The sequence below is a fragment of the Prionailurus viverrinus genome, chromosome B2 (genome assembly GCF_022837055.1).
Source record: "Prionailurus viverrinus isolate Anna chromosome B2, UM_Priviv_1.0, whole genome shotgun sequence".
Taxonomy (NCBI): Eukaryota; Metazoa; Chordata; class Mammalia; order Carnivora; family Felidae; genus Prionailurus; species Prionailurus viverrinus.
In genome coordinates, this window is record NC_062565.1 from 75,101,620 (window position 1) to 75,119,986 (window position 18,367).

General features: G+C 38.7%; 1 protein-coding gene across 1 annotated transcript in view; it reads right to left on the minus strand.

Moving 5' to 3' along the window:
- ME1 (malic enzyme 1) overlaps positions 1–18,367 on the minus strand; it is a 189,591-nt gene that overhangs the window by 107,298 nt on the left and 63,926 nt on the right. Inside the window, exons 4-5 of the mRNA XM_047858812.1 lie at positions 6,416–6,491; positions 306–467 (exon numbers count right to left, since the gene is read on the minus strand). Of these exons, the coding sequence (XP_047714768.1) occupies positions 306–467; positions 6,416–6,491 (238 nt within the window). The remainder of the gene's footprint in view (positions 1–305; positions 468–6,415; positions 6,492–18,367) is intronic.

Consider the following 18,367-nt stretch of genomic DNA (forward strand, 5'->3'; position numbering starts at 1 on the left):
TAAAAAGTAACTATGATCTCCTAAAGTAAAACATATACTCTGTAGAATAGTGGTGTGAATGTTCATCAAAGGATACTAAACACTAAAGAGCTAGTAAAGGACTAATCTTGTTATAGAGAAGGGGAAGAAAAAGGGAAAAGAGAAAGAATAATTTTCTTATAAGACTTAGGGGAAGAGTTTGAGGAGGGAGGGAGAACTAGACAGAAAAGAATGAATTTCATGAAGTTCTTGAAAAAAGCTCAAAATGCAAGAATTGGTGCTATATTTTAAGGTATTCAGCTGTCTTATAGACTTAAATTGTTTACCTCATTTTCTGTTCCCACATCCAGAATAACAGGCAGACATTCTTGAGGATTCATCCCTCCACAGGCTGTATACAGTGCCAGCTTGCCCACAGGGATGCCCATTCCATTACAGCCAAGGTCTCCCAAGCCAAGAATACGCTCTCCATCAGTCACCACAATAGCCTAGAAAAGAAAAAAAAAGTATCTATTAATAGATGTTTGAAAATCCAGGGTCACAGTTCCTGGTCGCTACTTCTGAAGTAGAAGTCTCTACTTACGTAATGAAATATTAAGCTATCAAAAAACATAAATTGAATATACATGTAAGAGATTTTATATGATCTTAAGTGTAGAAGAGTGGAGGGAAGAAATAAAGTTGGTATGTATTTTTAAACTATTTTTTAAAAAATACATATATACGATTAATTGGTTAGTGAAGAGAGAAGACATGATATGCACATAAAGAGTCAAATAACTTTTGTGGTGAGTGGGAAGACACAGGAAATTAGGAGCTCAAAGTGAAACTGAGAGAAGCTTTGAAACCAGTACCATCCACTTTAAGCATGATTTTGGGAGTGCCCTAGTTAAATAATGCATGACTGCTAAGTATCCTCCAAATGCTTTGATGTTTACTTTATGCATCTTGGCACCATTTTCACAGCAATTTTCACACATCCTACTTTCAGAGCAATGTTGAACTATCCTCTTTAGCAACCTAACCACTGGATATTGTTCTACCATTTTTGAAATATGCCAAGTCCAGTCTGCTACTTCTTTTACCTGGTAATCTTCCACTAGACTCAATGAATTTTGTGTATTTCTTTCCAATCACCTTGAATATCTAGGAGTCATACATTTAATCATGAGGAGATTTTATTTCTAATTTATTTGAGATCTGTGTGAAATTAACACATCTAACATCCTTGTTCTGTGACTCATGGCCATTATATGAATTTAAGCAAAACCAATCTCATGAGACACAATTTATTAGATTTTCTATAAACTACTATACTCATTATTTCCATGGAGCCTTGGGAAAATGTCAGTCATTTGACCTTAAATAAATGGACAAATTAAATTTTCTGTTTCTTATTTGTAAAATGGGAAGAATAAAGATACTTTACAGAAGAGGTGCATAAAAATAGGATCCCACTGTTTTGTTCACTACTGTGCACCAGCACCAAGCACAGCATTTGGCACATAGTATACAATGAATAAACATTAGTTAATTGAATAAATCTATGATTCAATAAAATGATATGCAAAGTACTTAACCATAGTTCCTAGTATATTACAAATCCTCAAAAAATTGTAGCTATCAATACTATTATCATCAAGAGTTTTACAGAGTCATAGTATTTTTGAAGGGGAATTTAGAATATATTTAGTCCATCCCTCTTATATTATAGATTAGGAAATTAAGATCAGAGAACTGAAATCATCCGCCTGAGGTATTTACCTGGTTAATACCAAAGAGCCAGAAACCAGGTATGTTAACCTCTAGTACAATGTTTTTCCACTATGCTATAGTGCAGAACATATTTTAAAATATACTTTTGAGGGGCACCTGGGTGGCTCAATCATTTGAACATCTGACTGATTTCTCTGCTCAGATAATGATCCCAGTTTTGTGAGTTCGAGCCCCACACAGGACTCTATGCTGACAGCACAGTGTCTGCTTGAGACTCTCCCCCTTTCTCTGCCCTTCCCCTACTTGTGCTCTCAAAATAAATAAATAAACTGAAAAAAATTTTTAAATATACCTTTGAGATCTTTTTACATTTCTGTTCATCTATATTATGCAGCTCTTAAAGAACTGCCCTAAAAATAAATACATTTGAGAAGTGGGTGAAAATTATTTTTGCATATCCCATAAAGGCATGATCTTTGTCAAATTTTCCATGTCTAATCGCAAAGGGTCAATAGGTTATGCTGTTTTGAAGAAGGCAACTTGATATCACTGGGTTAGCTGGCTCTGATTTAAGATAAGAAAGATAAACAAATACTGCAGAAAATGGTAACTTTGCTTTTTAAATTAAAACCAAATTTCCAAAGTCCAAATACTTCAAACACATATTTGAGATTGTTCTATTTATCATACTATTATAAACAGAGGTACTTTTATCTATCGCTGATAATGTATATTTTTATAAATGTGTCCTTTAAACAGGTAAAGCCAGTTGGCCTGCATATATTTTAAAAATATTTTCAGAATATGGGCGCCTGGATGGCTCAGTTCTTTAAGCATCCGACTTCGGCTCAGGTTATGATCTCACAGCTCATGAGTTCGAGCCCCATATCCGGCTCTGTGCTGACAGCTCGGAGCCTGGAGCCTGCTTCGGATTCTTGTCTCCCTCTCTCTCTGCTCCTCCCCTGCTCACACGCTCTCTCCCAAAAAATTTTTTTTTAATTACATATTTTCAGAAGATATTTTAGGACAGCAACATAGTCATATAACTTAGATATGATCTGAATAATAATGTATATAATGCTTTCCAGGTTTCATTAAAGATATTTAGACCCAGGGAGTTGCTACTTGTGATTTTCATCCAGAGATGCGTGGGTGGCTCAGTCAGTTAAGCATCTGACTTTGCCTTAGGTCATGAAATCACGGTTTGTGAGTTTGAGTCATGCATTGGATGAGCTGAGTCCCGCTTCCGGTGAGCTGGAGGCCTGCTGTGGATGAGCTCGAGCCTCACTTTGGGTGAGCATGAGTCCCACTTCTCTCCCTCTCTCTCTCCCCTTGCTCACTTGCACCCTCTCTCTCGAAAGAAAAGAAGAGGTTGAAAATAACATAGTATTTCCATTTATTTTTTATAGCACATCTAAATTAAACTAAATCTATGTCTTACATATAAAGTCAAAGAAAAATGTTCTTTTTCTTCATAAATTTTATTCCCTAAGCTCTTCTCTCATCCTGAGCTATTAATTTTATTATATAAATATGCCATGGACATTTATAAAGGTGATAGCTATTTGAGTAATTTTTAAAATGTTTTGAGGCATTTGCTATTTTAGCTGCTTATGTGCCTTGTTACAAATGTACATTTGGAGCATTAATTCGCAAACATTTCAACATTGAAGGGTAGATCTTAATAGTGAAGGAACCCTCTGAAATACAAAAAATTGCCATCTACACAGCTTATCATTATATTGACCTTCCCTTGGCTTTTGTTTTTACCTACTCTATCTCCCACGTAAGGAAAATCAAGCAGCTGGATGTCTTCTATACAACAGTGAAGTAACAACAGCAGGATTATCTCAGTAAGACAACTGCAATTCTCTCAGTGATGTCTGCATTTCACAAATTCAACCTTCATCCCACTCTGTCAATTTTTATCTGGGCATTACCTGACTAGTAACTCTGTATGAAACATGCGGGGGTTCTCCGGCACACACACAGACACCCTCACCATATGTCTTGTCTTCATTCCTTCTTTTCCTTCGCCAGGGCCTTTCTACTATGGTCACCCTGGGTGCAACACTCTTGCCTCTTCTTCCTTCTCTGATGCACCTTCCTCAAGCACTACTTACATAAAGCCAGTCCCCTTCTTTAAATATGACATTCTAGGGGCGCCTGGGTGGCGCAGTCGGTTAAGCGTCCGACTTCAGCCAGGTCACGATCTCACGGTCTGTGAGTTCGAGCCCCGCGTCGGGCTCTGGGCTGATGGCTCAGAGCCTGGAGCCTGTTTCCGATTCTGTGTCTCCCTCTCTCTCTGCCCTTCCCCCGTTCATGCTCTGTCTCTCTCTGTCCCAAAAATAAATAAACGTTGAAAAAAAAAATTTTTTTTTAAATAAATATGACATTCTATTATTTCAAGTCTAAACACCTCTTTCTGAATTTCAAGAACTTTCATAATAATTTGAAATCTGAATTCCACTACATTTCAACATTAACACTTAGCTTTGTTCAGGGCATCCAATTCACTTACTGCACAAAAATACACCATTCTCTTCCTGAACCAGATACTTACATGCATCTCTTCCCTTCCTAAGATAGGATCTTCTTCCCTTTGTAATTATCCAAAGCTAAATCTAAGTTCCAATTTTGCTAAAACAATTTGACTGTTTCAGCCTTCTCTGAATGATATTATCCTCTGAATGAATATGGAATTTACAATTTATACCAGTTTACGTACATATTGTCTAATAATTGACTGCCTTTGTTTTATGTGTGCCTTCAACTATACAGTAGAGATGACATCTTATTCTTCAATTTTCTATTACATATAAACAGCTGCCATTTAAGTGCCTATTCTGTGTCAGATACTATGCTAGACTTTTAAAATAATAGTAGGTGTAGTTAAGATCAAGAATGTCAGTGAGGGCCTAATATTAAGAGTTGAAAGACTAAAGGTAGGCTACTAATGAAGATAAATATTCAGAAATGAGCTAGGAAAAACATAAAGGTGACTGTATTGCCTAGCTGTTATGATTATATGGATATTAATTATTAATATTAATAGCCATATTAATTAGCCCTCTCTACACTAGAACTATTTTCTATATTGACTCATTCTTAAAATCTCTCTAGATTCCAGTTAAATTGTAAGTGTCCTTCTTAGACATTTTATACTTCACAGAATTAACACATTTTGGGGGTAGGTCCTAAGGACAGGATCTGTGGACAGTGCAGTTTACCTTGTGGGAGAAAAGCTAAGGAAGCAACTTAGGTTAAAAAAAAAAAGTGAAAAAATTGGGAAGACTGTAAATCATGAAAAACATTCTGCTTTACAAGTTTGCCTGGTATAAGCCTCAAAGAGCAAAGTGAATCAATTTTAGCCATGACTGCTCAAAAAAAAGATCAGTAAGGGGGTGATGCTTCAGAAGTCATAGCTACATTATCGACAATAGCCAAAGTATGGAAAGAACCCAAATGTCCAATGATGGATGAATGGATAAAGAAGATGTGGTATATATATATACAACAGAGTATTACTCGGCAATCAAAAAGAATGAAATCTTGCCATTGCAACTACGTGGATGGAACTGGAAGGTATTATGCTAAGTGAAATTAGTCAGAGAAAGACAAAAATCATATGACTTCACTCATATGAGGACTTTAAGACACAGAACAGATGAACACAAGGGAAGGGAAGCAAAAATAATATAAAAACAGGGAGGGGGACAAAACATAAGAGACTCTTAAATATGGAGAACAAACAGAGGGTTGCTGGAGGGGTTGTGGGAGGGAGGATGGGCTAAATGGGTAAGAGGCATCAAGGAATCTACCCCTGAAATTATTGTTGCACTATATGCTAACTAACTTGGATGTAAATTTTTTTGAATAATAATAAAAATAAATAATTAATTAATTTAAAAAAAAGAAGTCACAGCTGAAGTGCCTCTGGCACCCCTAAAAAGTATCAGTTTGTTCATTCTTACTCCAAAAACATAGCACAAAGTGCTTGGCACGTGGAAGGAAGGAAGGAAGGAAGGAAGGAAGGAAGGAAGGAAGGACAGACGAACAAGAGCCAAGGCAGGGACAAGTACTTCTCACATTCCTGAGACAAGGAAGGTGACAGTGTCCATGTCCAAGAGCAAGGGCTCTGAGGCCTGCATGCACCTTCCAACTGCCACCCTGCACTACTGTGGAGCACACTCCCCTTTCCTTTCCTCACTGAATTATTGTGATCATTGTAAGAGTTAATCCAGGTAGTGTCTCGCACTGAAAGCTACTAAATGCTGGATACTATTCTTATTTTATTTTCATTAGCTCACTCACAGAGGAAAGTCAGATGAGCTACTTAAGGTCACAATGGTAAAGGAAATGGTAAAGGAAATGGATTTTTTGTCTACCTGTGTTCCTCTTAGTGGATGATTAAACCCAACAAATGTGAAAAAGGATTTTGCTTAAAGAAATTCAGAGGCAACTTCAACATTTATTCAACACTTATCATTTATAATAAACAAAGAAATACTAAGAACTTAGATAAAAATAATGGGGAAACTTAGTCTCTAAATGGTATCAGGATAAAATTAATCCAGTATGCAAAAATTAAAGGAATATAAATTAGGTGACATTCACTAGAAAAGCTAGTGAATGCTATCTGATATCATGAAAATTGTCAGCATGTTACAGGATAGAAAAAAGAACAAATTTGCCATAGTAGAACAATTGGATAACTTACCTTGATGACATCTTCTGGCCACGCATTAAGAACTGAAGCAATATGCCCTTGGTCATGGATACTAATAAAGAGACCCCTGACAGAAAAAAAAAAAAAGGTAGTTTTAATTTACTTCAGACTTGTGAAACTACCATGAATATTTAAAATTTTTTTCAAATTTGTTTGATACACCTCCATTTTTATCAAACTAGTGAAAATTATTTCCTTACACATTTAAAAGCTAGGAATCTTATAAATTAGGGAGAAATTACCTTAAATAATGTATTGACATTAAAGGTAGATTATAATAATAAAGGTTCATTCTTATTATATATTCTTAAGATTTTGTTAAAGAAGCATTCACTCTTTTATATACAGAGAATTAAATAGCATTATCAATTCCACTCATAGATTTATTTAGGCTTTCATTAAATAATATACGTAAAAGCACTTAGAAAAAGATGAAGTATATGTAAACAGGCATTTTCAGTATACACGCCACTTGATTACATAGTCACAGTGTGAAGATGAAAGCCTGTATTGGAGTGACTGGTGTCACTGACTGGCTGGAGTGACTGACGAATGCTGGGCACTCCTTTTGTGTGAAACTTACTTGATTTTTTTTTTTTTTAAGTTCAAATACCCAAGTTACAATTCTTTGATTTGCAGTCTTAGTTGCTGTTTTCAACTCTGTTAAGACTCAATTGAAGTCTTGAACACTGCCTCTCCTGCCTCCCATTTCCTATGAAAACTTAACAACTAACTGAAAATTAAAATTAAAAATGAAGTTCAATATCTTAATCTCATTTAAAAGCTTTACTTTAGTATTATTAAATGTAACTCAAATACAGAGAGCCAGATACAACCAATGTACGGCTTAGTGAATTTTTATAAGGCAACCACCCTTGTACATAATAGCATTTAAGCAGAGAGAGCCTTGCAGGCATCACAAACCCTCCACATGTTTCTCCCAATCAAAACCCTCCTCCCCTCCTAAGAGTACCAACTGTCCCAACTTTTATGGTCTCTTTTCTTTAACTTATAGTTCTATCATCCAAATGAAAAGCCATCTCTAGACACAATTTGTCTTCTAAAGTTTCCCATAATCTGAATTTTGCTGATTAAATTCCTATGGTATAGATTAACAAATTACTCTTTCTTCTGTATTTCTTGAGAAATTGGTAATTGAATTTAAAGGCTTAATGAGATTCATGTCCATTTTTTATAAGACACTTCATAGTTGGGTGTTATCAGAAGATGCATAGTATTATCACCAGCTAGACCTCAAGACTTGATCCTTCCTGTCCACCTGCTTGTACTCACTGACATTTGTCCTCTATTTTTCCTTACCTCTTCTTTCCCGCTTATCTCTTAACTGAGGCAAATGGGAAGTAAAACTTTCTCTTGAGCAACAGAGCCTATCCTGACCAGCCGGCCCAGACTACCCAGACTAGTGTGGATTTAACCCGACTCACACCTGAGCGGATGGATCCTGGAATGACCTCCAGAGTGACCAACAACTACCTTTATCTTGTTCTAATACTAGAATCTCTGCCCAGGGAGGAGGCACAAGCTCCATTTACATAACACACAATGTATGTATAGACATGGTTCCTTAAGGCACATGCATGACCTTATGCTTGCCTCTACATACAACGATGACAAGGCAGCCCTGTCTAAATACTCATCCTAACTCTAAACAAAAGAAACCCAACCACCCTTGCTCAGGAGTCATGGCTTTGGAAGCCATTCCCCATGATCTCCTTATTTGCTGCAAATAAAGTACTTTGTGAGATAACCTAACCCAGTGCAGTTTCTGATGCACAAACGAGCAAACTCACATTGGTTCAGTTACAGTATCTTGCAGTGTTTTGTGTGATTGCCACAGCTGCTAATCCTTAATATCTAAATTCATTAATTCATTAGGGATTACAATGGAATATTCCAATTCTGTCAATCATTCCTCATTTGCTGAAACTCTTCTTTAAAGAGAAATTTCACCACACCTATTGTTTGGTTACCCAATGGTAAAGCTGATAAAAAAGCTGGATTCTTCCTCTTTACTTACCAGTTTTATTTTAATGTTTATTTATTTATTTTGAGAGAGAGAGAGAAAGAGAGAGTGCGTGTGTGTGTGCGCGCGCGCACGTGCATGCGTGCACTAGTGGACAAGGGGCAGAGGGTGAGGGAAAGAGAATCCCAAGTAGATTCTGCACTGTCAGGGCCAAGCCCAATGCGGGGCTCAATCTCACAAACCGTCAGATCATGACCTGAGCAAGATCAAGATGAAGAGTTGGATGCTTAGGGGTGCCTGAGTGGCTCAGGTGGTCAAGCATCCACCTTTGGCTCAGGTCACGAGCTCTCTTTTGGAAGTTCAAGCCCCACACCGGGCTCTGTGCTGATAGCTTGGAGCCTAGAACCTGCTTCAGATTCTGTGTTTCTCTCTCCCTCTCTGCCCCTCCCCTGCTCGCGCTCTGTCTCTCTAAAAAATAAATAAACATTAAAAAAATAATAAAAAAATAAATGAGTTGGATGCTTAACTGACTGAGCCACCTATGCACCCCCTTATTTACCAGTTTTTGAAATAAAGAGGCCATTTGCTAGAATCCTTCAAGAATTTCCACTAAAGTGTGTGTGTGTGTGTGTGTGTGTGTGTGTGTGACCAAAATAAACTCATGGATTTAAACATATTTGATGTGTTTTGATCCATCACAGTTACTTTTTTTATTGATACTAAAATTGTCCCATACTTAGTCAGTGGAAGACTCTTCATGTTGGCCTGAGTCCTTTTGACATGACTATAGTTTTGGACAGCTTCCTTGATCTTGGTTATGACAAAATGTTCCTTTTTGTCTCTAAAAGGTCTGCCCAAGGCCCATGAGCCATTTCTTTAAGAATCCCTGTTTTCTTCTAGTAGAAAATGATATTTCAAGACCACAATCCAGGAAATAGACTTCCCTCCTGCTATTGGTTGGTTAAAGTACTGTTATAGAAAATTAAAAACATCATTAAGATTCACTTCCTACTTATGGCCAGAAATCTCAATTTGGCACTTTTTTTAAGTTTATTTATTTGAGTAATATCTACACGCAATACAGGGCTTGAACTCACAACCACATGATCAAGAGCCATACATTCATCCATCTAAATCAGCCAGGTGCCCCAAATTGGCAGTCGTCTTCTGTAAAATTTACCACTATGATTTCCTAGCAAATTCAACTTAGCAGTCTCTGAGAGGGCCATTTCACACTTTTTCTTTTCCCCTCACCTCCTACACCCATCTCCCTCTCTCAGCTGATGAGCAAATCTTCTTAGATCCAACAAGGTGAAAACTGCCTCATCTCTCTAATATAAACTCCACTAACCCATCTGCATCTTTTAAAATAGATTTTTTTTTAGCAGTTTTACGTTCACAGCAAAATTAGGCAGAAGTTATAGAGATTTCTCATAAACTTCCTGCCTCCCCTCCACATGACTACCGGCCTCCTCACCCCCACCCTCCCCACCGACAACATCCTTCACACCACAGTGGACACTAACACATCATTACCACCCAGAGTACATGGTTTCCATTAGGGTTCACTCTTAGTGTTGTACATTCTGTGGGTTTGGACATATTTACAGTGATATGTAGTCACAATCGTAGTATCATACAGAGTAGATTCACGGCTCTGAATGTCCTCTCTGTTCTACCTATTTATCCTTCCCTCTCAAGCCCCCAGCCACCACTGATCTTTTTACTGTTTCCGAAGTTTTCCCTTGTCTAAAATGTCATATAGCTGAAATCATACAGCTTACAATCTTTTCAGATTGGCTTCTTTCACTTAGTAAAAAGTTCCTCCATGTCTTTTCATGGCTTCATAGCTCATTTCTTTTTAACACTGAGTAATATTCTATTGTCTGAATATACCACAGTTTGTTTACCCATCCACCTACTGAAGGACATATTGGTTGCTCCCAAGTTCTGGCAATTATGATAAAGCTATTAAAAACTTTTGTGTGCAGGTTTTTGTGCAGACATAAGTTTTTAATTCCTTTGGGTAAATATCAGTAATGCAATTACTGGATTGTATGATAAGAGGAGGTTTTAAGAACTCACAAACTGTTTTCCAAAGTAGCTGTATTGTTTTGCCTTCCCACCGGAAATGAATGAGAGTTCCTATTGCTCTATATCCTGACCAGTACTTGGGTGTTGTCAGTGTTCCAGATTTTGTCATTCTAATAAACGTGTAGTGGTAGCTCACTATTGTTTTAGTTTGTATTTCCCTGATGACGTGAAATGTGGAGTATCTCTTAACATGCTTATTTGCCATTAATATATCTTCTTTGGTGAGGTGACTGTCAAGGTCTTTGGCCCATTTTTAAATTGGGTTGTTTCCTTATGATTGATTTTTTAAGAGTTATTTGTATATTTGGGATAATGTCCTTTGTCAGATATACCTCTTGCAAATATTTTTTCCAAATATGTGGCTTGTCTTTTCATTCTCATCACAGTGTCTTTTTTTAAGTAAACTCACTGCCAATGTGGGGCTCAAAATCACACCCAAAGATCAAGAGTTGCATAGTCTACCAACTGAGCCAGTCACCCCGACAGTATCTTTCAGCAAGCAGAAATTTTATGGGGCACTTGGATGGCTCAGTCAGTTGAGCGTCCGACTTCAGCTCAGGTCATGATCTCGCAGTCCATGAGCTCAAGCCCCATGTCAAGCTCTGTGCTGACAGCTCAGAGCCTGGCGCCTGCTTCAGATTCTGTGTCTCCCTCTCTCTCTCTGCCCCTCCCCTGCTCGCACTCTGTCTCTCAAAATTGAATAAACATTTTAAAAAATTTTTTAAGCAAAAGAAAGCAGAAATTTTAAATTTTAATGAAGTACAGCTCATCCATTATTTCTTTCAGTGGATTGTGCCTGTGGTGTTGTATCTAAAAAGTCATTGCCATAACTGAGGTCACCTAGATTTTCTCCTATGTTATCTTCTAGGAATTTTATAGTTTTATGTTTTACATTTAGGTTTGTGATCCATTTTAAGTTAATTTTTGTGAGAGATATAAAGTCTGCCTAGATTCATCTTTTTGCACGTGGATGTCCAGTTGTTCCAGCACCATTTATTGAAAAGACTACATTTTATCCATTGTGTTGCTCTGAATTTCTGCCTTCCCTCCTGTTACAGTGGAAGAAATTTCCTATTGCCAAGGCCAACCTCTCACCTGCACTCTAGATTCTACTCCATCACAGCTTTTCAAGGGCTTCATTCCTACAATTATCCCATCTCTATGCTATACCATCACTTTCTCTACTGGATCATTCTTACTGGCATAACAACCTGCCTTAATATTATCTATCTTCTGAAAAGACTGGGTTTTGTCCTCTACTCTCCTCTCTTCAGAGCAAAACCCTTCAAAGATTGATGTATTCTTTTTTATTTTTTTTAGAGCTAATTGTCTTTATTTTTTTATTTTTATTTTTTTTAATTTTTTCAATATATGAAGTTTATTGTTAAATTGATTTCCATACAACACCCAGTGCTCATCCCAAAAGGTGCCCTCCTCAATACCCATCACCCACCCTTCCCTCCCTCCCACCCCCCATCAACCCTCAGTTTGTTCTCAGTTTTTAAGAGTCTCTTATGCTTTGGCGCTCTCCCCCTCTAACTTCCTTTTTATTTCCCTTCCCCTCCCCCACGGGTTTCTGTGAAGTTTCTCAGGATCCACATAAGAATGAAAACATATGGTATCTGTCTTTCTCTGTATGGTTTATTTCACTTAGCATAACAATCTCCAGTTCCATCCATGTTGCTAAATTCTTTCTCATTGCCACGTAGTACTCCATTATGTATATAAACCACAATTTCTTTATCCATTCATCAGTTGATGGACATTTAGGCTCTTTCCATAATTTGGCTATTGTTGAGAGTGCTGCTATAAACACTGGGGTACAAGTGCCTCTATGCATCAGTACTCCTGTATCCCTTGGATAAATTCCTAGCAGTGCTATTGCTGGGTCATAGGGTAGGTCTATTTTTAATTTTTTGAGGAAGCTCCACACTGTTTTGCAGAGCGGCTGCACCAATTTGCATTCCCACCAACAGTGCAAGAGGGTTCCCGTTTCTCCACATCCTCTCCAGCATCTATAGTCTCCTGATTTGTTCATTTTGGCCACTCTGACTGGCGTGAGGTGATATCTGAGTGTGGTTTTGATTTGTATTTCCCTGAGGAGGAGCGACGTTGAGCATCTTTTCATGTGCCTGTTGGCCATCCGGATGTCTTCTTTAGAGAAGTTCTATTCATGTTTTCTGCCCATTTCTTCACTGGGTTATTTGTTTTTCGGGTGTGGAGTTTGGTGAGCTCTTTATAGATTTTGGATACTAGCCCTTTGTCCGATATGTCATTGGCAAATATCTTTTCCCATTCCGTTGGTTGCCTTTTAGTTTTGTTGGTTGTTTCCTTTGCTGTGCAGAAGCTTTTTATCTTCATAAGGTCCCAGTAATTCACTTTTGCTTTTAATTCCCTTGCCTTTGGGGATGTGTCGAGTAAGAGATTGCTACGGCTGAGGTCAGAGAGGTCTTTTCCTGCTTTCTCCCCTAAGGTTTTGATGGTTTCCTGTCTCACATTTAGGTCCTTTATCCATTTTGAGTTTATTTTTGTGAATGGTGTGAGAAAGTGGTCTAGTTTCAACCTTCTGCATGTTGCTGCCAGTTCTCCCAGCACCATTTGTTAAAGAGGCTGTCTTTTTTCCATTGGATGTTCTTTCCTGCTTTGTCAAAGATTACTTGGCCATATGTTTGTGGGTCTAGTTCTGGGGTTTCTATTCTATTCCATTGGTCTATGTGTCTGTTTTTGTGCCAATACCATGCTGTCTTGATGATGACAGCTTTGTAGTAGAGGCTAAAGTCTGGGATTGTGATGCCTCCTGCTTTGGTCTTCTTCTTCAAAATTACTTTGGCTATTTGGGGCCTTTTGTGGTTCCATACAAATTTTAGGATTGCTTGTTCTAGCTTCGAGAAGAATGCTGGTGCAATTTTGATTGGGATTGCATTGAATGTGTAGATAGCTTTGGGTAGTATTGACATTTTGACAATATTTATTTTTCCAATCCATGAGCAGGGAATGTCTTTCCATTTCTTTAAATCTTCTTCAATTTCCTTCATAAGCTTTCTATAGTTTTCAGCATACAGATCTTTTACATCTTTGGTTAGATTTATTCCTAGGTATTTTATACTTCTTGGTGCAACTGTGAATGGGATCAGTTTCTTTATTTGTCTTTCTGTTGCTTCATTATTAGTGTATAAGAATGCAACTGATTTCTGTACATTGACTTTGTATCCTGCAACTTTGCTAAATTCCTGTATCAGTTCTAGCAGACTTTTGGTGGAATCTATCGGATTTTCCATGTATAATATCATGTCATCTGCAAAAAGTGAAAGCTTAACTTCATCTTTGCCAATTTTGATGCCTTTGATTTCCTTTTGTTGTCTGACTGCCGATGCTAGAACTTCCAACACTATGTTAAACAACAGCGGTGAGAGTGGACATCCTTGTCGTGTCCCTGATCTCAGGGAGAAAGCTCTCAGTTTTTCCCCACTGAGGATGATGTTAGCTGTGGGCTTTTCATAAGTGGCTTTAATGATCTTTAAGTATGTTCCTTCTATCCTGACTTTCTTGAGGGTTTTTATTAAGAAAGGGTGCTGAATTTTGTCAAATGCCTTTTCTGCATCGATTGACAGGATATGGTTCTTATCTTTTCTTTTATTAATGTGATGTATCACGTTGATTGATTTGCGAATGTTGAACCAGCCCTGCATCCCAGGAATGAATCCCACTTGATCATGGTGAATAATTCTTTTTATATGCTGTTGAATTCGATTTGCTAGTATCTTATTGAGAATTTTTGCATCCATATTCATCAGGGATATTGGCCTGTAGTTCTCTTTTTTTACTGGGTCTCTGTCTGGTTTAGGAATCAAAGTAATACTGGCTTCATAGAATGAGTCTGGAAGTTTTCCTTCCCTTTCTATTTCTTGGAATAGCTTGAGAAGGATAGGTATTATCTCTGCTTTAAACGTCTGGTAGAACTCCCCTGGGAAGCCATCTGGTCCTGGACTCTTATTTGTTGGGAGATTTTTGATGACTGATTCAATTTCTTCGCTGGTTATGGGTCTGTTCAAGCTTTCTATTTCCTCCTGATTGAGTTTTGGAAGCGTGTGGGTGTTTAGGAATTTGTCCATTTCTTCCAGGTTGTCCAGTTTGTTGGCATATAAGTTTTCATAGTATTCCGTGATAATTGCTTGTATCTCTGAGGGATTGGTTGTAATAATTTCATTTTCATTCATGATTTTATCTATTTGGGTCATCTCCCTTTTCTTTTTGAGAAGCCTGGCTAGAGGTTTATCAATTATGTTTATTGTTTCCAAAAACCAACTCTTCTTTCGTTGATCTGCTCTCCAGTTTTTTTAGATTCTATATTGTTTCTTTCTGCTCTGATCTTTATTATTTCTCTTCTTCTGCTGGATTTAGGCTGTCTTTGCTGTTCTGCTTCTAGTTCCTTTAGGTGTGCTGTTAAATTTTGTATTTGGGATTTTTCTTGTTTCTTGAGATAGGCCTGGATTGCAATGAATTTTCCTCTCAGGAATGCCTTCACTGCATCCCAAAGCATATGGATTGTTGTATTTTCATTTTCATTTGTTTCCATATATTTTTTAATTTCTTCTCTAATTGCCTGGTTGACCCACTCATTCGTTAGTAAGGTGTTCTTTAACCTCCATTCTTTTGGCGGTTTTCCAGACTTTTTCTTGTGGTTGATTTCAAGCTTCATAGCATTGTGGTCTGAAAGTATGCATGGTATGATTTCAATTCTTGTATACTTATGAAGGGCTGTTTTGTGACCCAGTATGTGATCTATCTTGGAGAATGTTCCATGTGCACTCGAGAAGAAAGTATATTCTGTTGCTTTGGGATGCAGAGTTCTAAATATATCTGTCAAGTCCATCTGATCCAATGTATCATTCAGGGCCCTTGTTTCTTTATTGACCGTGTGTCTAGATGATCTATCTATTTCTGTAAGGGGAGTGTTAAAGTCCCCTGCAATTAAGGTTGCTTATGTTTGTGAGTAATTGTTTTATGTATTTGGGGGCTCCTGTATTCAGCGCATAGACATTTATAATTGTTAGCTTTTCCTGATGGATAGACCCTGTGATTATTATATAATGCCCTTCTTCATCTCTTGTTACAGCCTTTAATTTAAAGTCTAGTTTGTCTGATGTAAGTATGGCTACTTCAGCTTTCTTTTGACTTCCAGTGGCATGATAAATAGTTCTCCATCCCCTCACTCTCAATCTAAAGGTGTCCTTAGGTCTAAAATGAGTCTCTTGTAGACAGCAAATAGATGGGTCTTTTTTTTTTATCCATTCTAATACCCTATGTCTTTTGGTTGGCGCATTTAGTTCATTTACATTCAGTGTTTTTATAGAAAGATATGGGTTTAGAGTCATTGTGATGTCCATAGGTTTCATGCTTGTAGCAATGTCTCTGGTACTTTGTCCCACAGGATCCCCCTTAAGATCTCTTGTAGGGCTGGTTTAGTGGTGACGAATTCCTTCAATTTTTGTTTGTTTGGGAAGACCTTTATCTCTCCTTCTATTCTAAATGACAGACTTGCTGGATAAAGGATTCTCGGCTGCATATTTTTTTCTGTTCATCACATTGAAGATCTCCTGCCATTCCTTTCTGGCCTTCCAAGTTTCAGTAGAGAGATCGGTCATGAGTCTTATAGGTCTCCCTTTATATGTTAGAGCACGTTTATCTCTACCTACTTTCAGAATTTTCTCTTTATCCTTGTATTTTGCCAGTTTCACTATGATATGTTGTGCAGAAGATCGATTCAAGTGACGTCTGAAGGGAGTTCTCTGTGCCTCTTGGATTTCAATGCCTTTTCCTTCCCCAGATCCGGGAAGTTCTCAGCTATTATTTCAAGTACACCTTCAGCACCTTTCCCTCTCTCTTCCTCCTCTGGAATACCAATTATGCATATATTATTTCTCTTTAGTGCATCACTTAGTTCTCTAATTTTCCCCTCATACTCCTGGATTTTTTTATCTCTCTTTTTCTCAGCTTCTTCTTTTTCCATAATTTTATCTTCTAGTTCACCTATTCTCTCCTCTGCCTCTTCAATCCGAGCCATGGTTGTCTCCATTTTATTTTGCAGCTCATTGATAGGATTTTTTAGCTCCTCCTGGCTGCTCCTTAGTCCCTTGATCTCTGTAGCAATAGATTCTCTGCTGTCCTTTATACTGTTTTCAAGCCCAGCGATTAATTTTATGACTATTATTCTAAATTCACTTTCTGTTATATTGTTTAAATCGTTTTCGATCAGTTCGTTAGCTGCTGTTATTTCCTGGACGGTTTTTTGAGGGGAATTCTTCAGTTTTGTCATTTTGGATAGTCCCTGGAGTGGTGCGGAACTGCAGGGCACTTTCCCTGTGCTGTCTTGAATAACTTGCATTGGTGGGGGCGGCCACAGTCAGACCTGATGTCTGCCCCCAGCCCACCGCTGGGGCCACAGTCACACTGGTGTGTGCCTTCTCTTCCCCTCTCCTAGGGGCGGGATTCACTGTGGGGTGGCGTGGCTCATCTGGGCTACTTGCACACTGCCAGACTTGTGGTGCTGGGGATCTGGCATATTAGTTGGGATGGATCGGCAAGGTGCACAGGGGCGGGAGGGGCAGGCTCAGCTGGCTTTTTCTTTGGAGATCGGCTTCAGGAGGGGCCCTGCGGCGGCACTGGAGGGAGTCAGACCGCCTGAGGGATGGATCTGCAGAAGCACAGCATTGGGTGTTTGCGTGGTGCAAGCAAGTTCCCTGGCAGGAACTGGTTCCCTTTGGGATTTTGGCTGGGGGATGGGCGAGGGAGATGGCGCTGTTGAGCGCCTTTATTCCCCACCAATCTGGGCTCTGTTGTCCGGGGCTCAACAACTCTCCCTCCCTTTGTCCTCCAGCCTTCCCGCTTTCCAAGCAGAGCTGTTAGCTTATAACCTTCCAGATGTTAAGTCCCTCTTGCTGTCAGAACACACTCCATCTGGCCCCTCCGCTTTTGCCAGCCAGACTCGGGGGCTCTGCTTGGCCGGCAGGCCGCCCCTCCGCCCCGGCTCCCTCCCGCAAGTCTGTGTAGCGCGCCGCTTTTCCGCCCTTCCTACCCCTCTTCCATGGGCCTCTCATCTGTGCTTGGCTCCAGAGACTCCATTCTGCTAATGTTCTGGCGGTTTTCTGGGTTATTTAGGCAGGTGTAGGTGGAATCTAAGTGATCAGCAGGATGCGCGGTGAGCCCAGCGTCCTCCTACGCCGCCATCTTCCAAGACTGATGTATTCTTACTGTCTCTATTTTCTTACCTCCCATTCTGTCTTCAATCTACTAATAAGCCTTTTTTTCCCTCACTTCTCCACCAAAACAACTCTTACCAAAGTCACTAACAACTCACATCTGACTGCAGGCAAAGGTCAATGCTCAATTCTCATCTTACTTGACTTCTCAACTGTGTTTGATGTGACATTAAATAGTATGTTCATAATGATGACTCTCAGACTTCTGTCTTCAACCTAGACCACTTCCTTGAGCTCCAAACTATGTATTTAGCCAACTACTTAACTCCTCTAATCATTCAGGCCTCAACTCTCAGCTGAGTTCCTCAAACAGGTCTTTTCTGATAACAGCAATTAAAGTACCTCCATGCTAACATTTTGATCATCTTCACAATACTTCCAAGTATCTGAAACGATCTTATTTTTTCACATTTACTATGTCTCCTCCTTGCCACCACCACCCCCAGTATACATATACACACAATGCAATGAGTTCCTTAAGTACAAACTCTATTTTTCTCACATTAGTAACTCCAATGTCTTTATGCTGGCACATAGTATATGTCCAACAATACGTGCTGATGATAGTACTGAAAAAATAAGTCTTCTATAACCAAAATTCTTAAA